The sequence below is a fragment of the Crocodylus siamensis genome, chromosome 6 (genome assembly GCF_052110815.1).
Source record: "Crocodylus siamensis isolate JL-2025a chromosome 6, ASM5211081v1, whole genome shotgun sequence".
Classification (NCBI taxonomy): Eukaryota; Metazoa; Chordata; order Crocodylia; family Crocodylidae; genus Crocodylus; species Crocodylus siamensis.
The window spans coordinates 19,091,772-19,099,374 of record NC_143400.1 but is presented as its reverse complement, the minus strand read 5'-3'; the positions used below and the strand labels follow the sequence as shown (position 1 = coordinate 19,099,374).

The following is a 7,603-nucleotide window of genomic DNA, read 5'->3' as shown; positions in this document are numbered from 1 at the left end:
CCTGGCAGTGGGGCGGGAGGAGGCTGCGGGGCGGGAACGGGGCGTCCGGGCTCGGCCGCCTCATCGCCGTGCACCGATGGGACGAGATAGTTTCCTAGCAGAAACGTCCTGGTTATAGCTAGATAACCTCTAATGCAGTAGGTTACATCAATCGCTGCTATTTTAAAAATAAACTACGATATTGTGTATACGGGTTATTCAATGCATGGTCTTCCCTTGTCTCCTTTCTGCCCCACGCCACAGCACTGTCGTGCCCCAGCCAGCCTCACTTCTTTAAGTTTAGACTTTACTTCGGCCCGGCCACAGTGGAGGGGCAGGACTCAGACATGCAGGCTGACTGGTGAAAGCGCAGCGCAGCTGGGGCCCGACTGCCTGCCGTCTCCGGGGGTGAGAGCAGGGGGCTGAGTTTCTGGCCAGGCCTGCGGGGGCCACTGTCATCCCATCTCCTCTGCAAAGAGCACAGGGGATGGCGACACTGATGTTGGCCTTGATGAGCCCTGGCTGCCTGGACAAGAGGACCAGGACTGCCAGGATTTACAGTGTTGCCAGTGTTAAAGCTGCCCATGAGATAAGGAAGGGAATTGTTACTGATGGGGCTTCCCCTGAGTCTGTTAAAAAACTTGTGGCTCTTGACAAGCTTGCTGACAAGGCCAAAAAAGCTGCTCGAGTTGCCGAGCATACTGCCCCCAAGTCCTGGTTTGCTCTTACGGATGCTGACAACAAGCTTTCTGATGTTCCCACGGCTGTCACAAAGGCCAAACAGGCATCCAGTGCAGCCCCCAGGGATGCTGTGACCACTCAGAAAGCTGTTAGAGATCTCTCATCATTACTGCCCACATGGCATAATGTTTAGTTTAATCTTTTAGTGGTCACTGGGCATTATTCTAACCAATTTCTTTCACTGACCTGTTACTTGTTTCCCCAACTTGTGGGACATGCTGAGCATCACAATGCAGAGCAATTAAAACTTTTAGCTGCCTTTTTTGCTTTTTGTCACTACATTTGTAAGCTGGGCTGTGCCATCACGTCTACTAATGCAACACTTAATGTTACAGCAACAGGCGTCACACTTGGGTCCAGAATCAAAGATGCTGTTTTAGAGAACTGGGAATTGTTCATGTAGTTCTGTTTTAAGGAAGGTGATATTATGCACACACAGACTTCTCATGATGTTACAAGAGCACTTAGAATTGGTTCCACTTTTATATTGTGTTTATCTTAAGACTTTCTTCTTTCTATCAATTAGTTCAACTGAAGTGTAGGTTTGGGCTTATTGTCAAATGGTATTGTTTTATGAGGGTAAAAAATACAAAACCATGATTTTAAGTAAAGCCAGGCTCCCTCCCTATCCACAATGCACCTGGACAAAAAAACCTTGGAAATACTCTGCCCTTGCCCCCATACAGAGCCAACCCCTCACCACAAACCCCTCCCCCCAAACCAACAACCCACAGCCCCAAGGCTTCAGCAGTCGCAGGATCCAACTCCATTTATTGCACTAGACAAGAAGCTCCAGGGTGGTGGGGGAAGACATTTGGGGAAGAGGAGGCAAAACCCTGGAGCGGGTTCCCTGCAGCTCAGACCCCCCCACCCCCCACACACACAGAAAGGGGAGGCACCAGAGTGCGAGATTCCCCCCCAAACCCCCTTCTTGCCGGTCCAAGGAGCTGAGTCTGCTCCCAGCAAGGGGTCCCTGTTACTCAGAGCCCCCCCCAGCTGCTTGGGGTATGGGGGGCAGGGGTACAGGAGCAAAGGACCATGGTCCGGGGGGGGGGGGAGGGCAGTCCATAAATAAGAGGTGGCAGCTGGTCCCAGTGGAGGAGGGGGCTGCGCTGGGGGGTCCTAGCGCACCATGTACTCCTTGCGCTTGTTGAGCCGGACCTGACAGAAGGAGAAGCCGCCCAGCAGCACGTAGAGCCCAGCCGCGATGAAGCAGTTGTAGCTGACCTGCTCGTACAGGTGGTAGATCTTCTCTGGCCCATGCACACTGGGGTGGAGAGGGAATGGGATAGAGGGGGTGGGGGTCAGCCCCATCATACACACATGACCCAAGTGTCTAGGAGACAGCCACAGACACACGCAGCTCCTCACCCCCATAGTCCAGGATAAGGCCCTGGAAGAGAAACCTGCCCCCTCCTCAGCTGGGGATCCTCCAAGGATCAGGGCCCAGATTGGTGCCCTTGGAGGTGAGAAGACCCCCACCCCCACCAAGACCATGCAGCCCAGCACCAGGACCAGGCCTGAATTGGGACCCCCCCCCAGCTCTTACTCATCAAAGTCTTCCTCAGTGAAGGGCACATCCTCGATCAGCACAGCTGAGTGCACATTGAAGAAGATGCCCAGCAGGATCTGCAGGGGCAGGAGAATTTTAGAGGGCTGAGTGTTGGTGTGAAGACCCCCAGACTCCTCACTGGGGAAGCACCAGCCTGTGACCATCCCCAGCCAGCTCCTCCCCATTGCCCTTACACCAGGGATGGCCAATTAGCTTGGCTGGAGGGCTGCTTAACTAGTTTTGGTGAGCTGTTGAGGGCCGCAGAGGTAGCCCTGCACCTTGACAGGTGCCCCACCCTTGGTTGCCATCTTGGAACCAGGAAAAAACAAAAATAACCAACAACTTATAGTCTTAAAAAAACCCAAACAAAGACCCAAACAACATACACTAATTTGATTCATAGGTTGTAGAGTGAGACGGGACCACAATAGATCATTGTGTCTAACCCCCCGCCCCTGGCAGGACAGAGGACCAAGGTCAGACAACCCCAGCCAGGTGCCTATCCAGCCTCCTCTTGAAGACCTCCAAATTAGGTGACAGCAACACCTCTCTTGGCAGCCCGTTCCAGATTCTGGCCACCCTTACTGTAAGATTTGTTCCTAGTGTCTAACCTAAATCTACTCTCAACTAGTTTGCACCCATTATTCCTACTTACTCCCTGGGGTGCTCTGGTAAATAGCACATCACCAATTCCCTTTTGTCTTCCCTTGATAAATTTATAGGCGGCTACAAGGTCTCCCCATAGCTGTCTCTTGTGAAGGCTGAAGAGATCCAGATCTCTCAACCTCCCCTTGTAGGGTCTTTCACTGAGGCCATTAATCATACGAGTGGCCTCCTTTGGACCTGCTCCAGATTTTCCGTGCCCCTCTTGAAGTGCGGCACCCAGGACTGGACGCAGTACTCCAACTGCAGCCTGACCAGTGCTGCATAGAGGGGGACCATCACCTCCCTCGATCTGTTGGTCATGCATCATTGATTTCAAAACATGTTTTTTTCCTGATTTGTGTGCGTTTGCGCAGTATACGTAGAGATGATTGCATCATAGTTTAAAGAGGTATATGCAGTTTGTGGGGGGCAGGAGCATGTGTGGATATGTCAGGTGTGGGTGGATGTGGGGGAGGGTAGCTGGGGGCATTGTGGTATGTCTGGAGGAGGAGGGTAGCTGGGGAGTGCCTGGTGGGTGTGGGTGTGTGTATGGTAGTGTGAGGCGGTGTGGGTACATGTGGCCAATGGGGTGTGCACATTGGACCCCTCCTAGAAAACAACCCCACCATTGTGTGCAGCCCCTGCCACCAGCAGCAGAAGCAGGCAGTGAGACCTGGGGCGGGGGCGGCACTCACGACCTGCAGCAGAGGCAGAGCGCCCTGGTGGTGCATGGTCTGATGAACCCCCTGCTCCTGCCACCTTGCCCTGGGTCCCTGCTGGCATGGGCAGATGAACTGCCAGTCCCCGGCCCAGCGGCCACTACCAATCAGGGTGCCCAGGACCCTTATCAGCAGGGAAACAAAAGCCACGGTTTTAAACTGGTGACACTTCTCTCTTCCACCAGGGAGACAAAAATGGTGCCAAGTTTAAAACCCTGGCTTTTGCATTTGGTTATCTGGGAGCCAGAAGTGGGGCCCCTCCACCAACAGGGCCAGGGGGTGGGAATGCCACACAGCACTATGCTTGGGGGGAGCCTTGGGAGGCTAGAGCCCCCAATTCACCTTAGTCCCTCTGTAACTACCCCTGCCAGCATTGCTGCACCTGACAGATGTGGCACGGTGCTTCCAGCCCAGCTCTGAGCATCTGTGGCCGCATGGGACTCAGCCCCTATTACACTTACCTGCAGCTCCCTGCCTGTGCGTCCATGTGCAGAGAATGAGTGAGTGAAGTGTGTGGGTGCATGCACGTGTTGGGCTGTGGTGGGGAAGAGGGGCAGGGAGCAGGGAGAAGAGGCAGACATGCCCCCCCAGCCCAGTGGGGTCCACACAGCCCCCTGCCCCCCACCAGCACCCAGTGGTGGCCCTAGGGGAGGGAAAACTGAGCAACTGCCACACTTCAGTGGTGACCTTAGGGTTGTTGGGGCCCCGGGGCCCCCTCCAGCACCGGGAAGGGAAGGGAAGGGGACCCTCCCATGGGGGCAGGGGGCCTCCAGCTCTGTGTTTGCCCAGAGCGCCAATGCACCTTCATCCGCCGGCTGGCCCAGAGCCGGCCAGCCAGACCCTGTGCTTCCCAGCTGGCTCCTGCTGCAGTCAGCACCTGAGCCTGTTTACACACAACTGGAACCAGCCTGGATCTAGTTCCAGCCCTCACGGGGGTAGGGAGAACTTTCCAGGGCCGGGCCCGCTGCCGTGACCCAGCTCCGCGTGACCCGCGTCACCCCCCACAGCTTCCTCCTCGCAGCCGGGAGCTTCCCTATTCCCCCCGTCCCCGCAGCTCGGGGCCCCAGGACCCCCCGCTCTGCACCGCCAGCCCGTGCCCGGGGCCCCAGGCCTGTGCCCTACCAGCATGATGACCCCCCAGGCGCTGAGCACGATACCACAGGCGGCCAGCTTGGGCCCGCAGCACAGCAGCGACACCATGTCCGAGCCGGTCCCGGGCGCTGGATGCAAACCGCCGACCCGACCTGCCGCTGCGAAGTGCAGCCCGGAAGTGGGCGGGTCGAGGGCGGGGCCCGGCTCCCATTGGCTGTGCGCCACCAGCGGAGCCTCCCCTGCGCTGCCCCGCCCCCCAGGAACAGCTGGGCCGGGGCGGGCTGCTCCCGGCGACATCGCCCTTCTTGCGGGCGTGGGGCTGCCTGCCCCTGCCTGGTAACCCCCCAAGGCCAAGACAGCTCCCCCCCGAAACACTGCTGTTTTGGGCTTTGGCTCTTTAATTTTTTAATAATAGCACCAGACCCCCCCCGCCCCAGCCCTGCCCCCGGGGCAACGTCCTTCCCTTTTCCACAGAAATACATCCCCGGCGCTGCTGCGGCCTTGCCCGCGGCGCTCAGGCCGCTACACGGTCACAACCCAAACGCGGCGCCGCGGCTCTTCCCGTTTGTGTCAAGAGCAGGAGCCACCGGGCTGGGCACGCTCAGTTCGATGCCCGGCGAAGTGTAAAGCTGGCAGTATGGCAGGTAAATGCCCCGAGGGGGGCCGGGAACCCCGTGCTGGTTTTAAAAGGAAACCTGGGGGGGAATGAACGGCCCGTTGCATGCAGCGAGCCGGGAGAGGGATTGTCGTGGTGTTTGTAGAAAACCCCCTGACACGTGTCACGCGTGTCTGAGTTGCTCCCCCCCGTCAGGCCGTGACTCACCTTCCAGGGATCAGCACTGCCTGGACCCGTCAGACCAAACCCCACAGAGCGGAGAATATTGGTCACTGCTGCACATGGTGGGTGGGGTGGGAAGGCTGGAGCCAGAAAGCTTCCTAGTGTCATGGCCCGCGCAGGGGAAGAGGTGTCCAAAATGGGCTTAAAAGTGCTGAAAAAAATCAACCCTTCCCTCCAGTCTTTTGCGTAAATGGAATGTATGGGGTAGGCCCAGGAGGGCGGTTACGGCAGAGGAGACCTGTGGCTGTCTGGCTGCCTGGTGTTCACGCAAAGGCAGGGGTTGGTGACGCTGCTGCTGCTCCATCTCAGCTGCCTGTCCTCCAGGTAGGAGCAGCAACTAGGTGCTGGGAGAAAAGACTGTTGGAAACTCCCCAGGACATGGACACACACACAGAACCCAGGTGTCCAGGATACACACACGGTGTCCAAACTGTGTCCCCCAGTTCTGCATGGGCTGGACACAGACGGCTGGATGTCTGCGCACCCGCCTGCTCAGCTCTGGCCGCTACTCCCAGCCACGGCCGTGTTGCAGCAGCTGCATCAACCTGTCCCTGTGCCCAGTGCACCCCTGCGCCTGCCCAGAGGGGCACAGAGCAGGGCAGCAGCACAGGCAGGGCCCAGGGCTTCCAGCAGGGCAGCGCCATTCATTCTGAACCTAAAAGCAGATGGGGCAGACCCAAAGGTCCTCATCGCCTCTGCCCAGGACACTCACCAAGTCTCCTCCTCCACAGCTAGGAGTGGTTGGACCCACATGGTTTTGTGATGCTTCAGCAGTGCCTGCAGGGTCAAATGTGGGGCCCCTGCAGGACACGTTAGGAAATTTGGTTGTCACACCAGACAACAAAGCCAACATATTTAATGATTTCATTGCCTCCATCTTCCTAAGCAGGGACCGGAACAGCCCCCCCCCCCCGGACACCCCTCAGGCCCCAGGGGAGGCACACCTGGGCCAAGGGTTAGTGAGGAACTAGTTAGGGAGCTTCTGGAAGGACTGGACGTATTCAAGTCAACTGGTCCAGACGATTTCCACCCTAGAGTTCTAAAGGAATTGGCTGAGGTCATTGCAGGACCCCGGCACGGCTTTAGGAGCACTCGTGGTGCTCTGGTGTGGTGCCAGAAGACTGGAAGAGGACCAACGTGGTTCTCATCATCAAAAAGGGGAAGAAGGAGGACCCAGGAAACTATAGGCCAGTTAGTCTTACTTCGATCCTAGGGAAGCTGTTCGAGAAAATTATGCTGGCACACATCCAGGAGGGGCCAGCAGGGGATTTCATGCTTAGGGGCAACAAACAGGAGTTCATCAGTGGCAGGTCCTGTCAGACCAACCTGGTGGCCTTCTATGACCAGGTCACCAAATATTTAGATGCAGGGGTAGCAATGGACATAGTCTTCCTGGACTTTCGGAAGGCCTTCGAACTGTCTGTCACCCTGTTCTCATTAAGAAACTGGGGGGCTGTGGTGTTGACACCCACACAGTCAATCAGGTCGCCAACTGGCTGGAGGGCTGCACCCAGAGAGTGGTGGTGGATGGGTCATTTTCAGCCTGGAGGGATGTGGGCAGTGGGGTCCCCCAGGGCTCGGTCCTCGGGCCCGCACTGTTCAACATCTTCATCAGTGACTTGGACGAGGGGGTAAAAAGCACCTGTTCAAATTTGCTGATGACACTAAGATGTGGGGGGATGCGGGCACTCTAGAAGGGAGCAATAGGCTACAATTGGACCTAGACAGGTTACAAGGGTGGGTGGAAAAGAACAGGATGGGATTCAACACTGACAAGTGCAAAGTGATGCACCTGGGGAGGAACAACCGGCTCCATACTTACAGGCTGGGGAACTCCCTTCTTGTGAGTACAGAGGCAGAAAAGGATCCTGGAGTCATCATTGATGCCAAGATGAACATGGGCCGGCAGTGTGGGGAGGCAGTCAGGAAGGCCAACCGTACCTTATCATGCATCCACAGATGCATCTTGAGCAGGTCCGAGGAGGTGATCTTCCCCCTCTATGCGGCACTGGTCAGGCCGCAGCTGGAGTACTGCGT

General features: G+C 56.9%; 1 protein-coding gene across 1 annotated transcript; it reads right to left on the bottom strand.

Annotated features, from left to right (window-relative positions):
* Positions 1–1,474: 1,474 nt before the first annotated feature.
* Positions 1,475–4,901, bottom strand: RNASEK (ribonuclease K). Its single transcript, XM_090055860.1, has 3 exons — positions 4,759–4,901; positions 2,270–2,349; positions 1,475–1,987 (listed from the first exon to the last, which is right to left on the bottom strand). Exons 1-3 carry the CDS (start codon positions 4,834–4,836, stop codon positions 1,843–1,845), a joined length of 303 nt encoding a protein of 100 aa, XP_089911986.1. The 5' UTR covers positions 4,837–4,901; the 3' UTR covers positions 1,475–1,842.
* Positions 4,902–7,603: the final 2,702 nt, after the last annotated feature.

What these genes read in the sequence shown, in the direction of transcription:
- RNASEK (XM_090055860.1), bottom strand. Translation starts at nt 4,836, where the DNA reads ATGGTGTCGCTGCTGTGCTGCGGGCCCAAGCTGGCCGCCTGTGGTATC. An exon ending in CCTGGGGGGTCATCATGCTG is followed by an intron (nt 2,350 to 4,758) that starts GTAGGGCACAGG and finishes CTGCCCCTGCAG; the next exon opens with ATCCTGCTGGGCATCTTCTT. An exon ending in ACTGAGGAAGACTTTGATGA is followed by an intron (nt 1,988 to 2,269) that starts GTAAGAGCTGGG and finishes TCTCCACCCCAG; the next exon opens with TGTGCATGGGCCAGAGAAGA.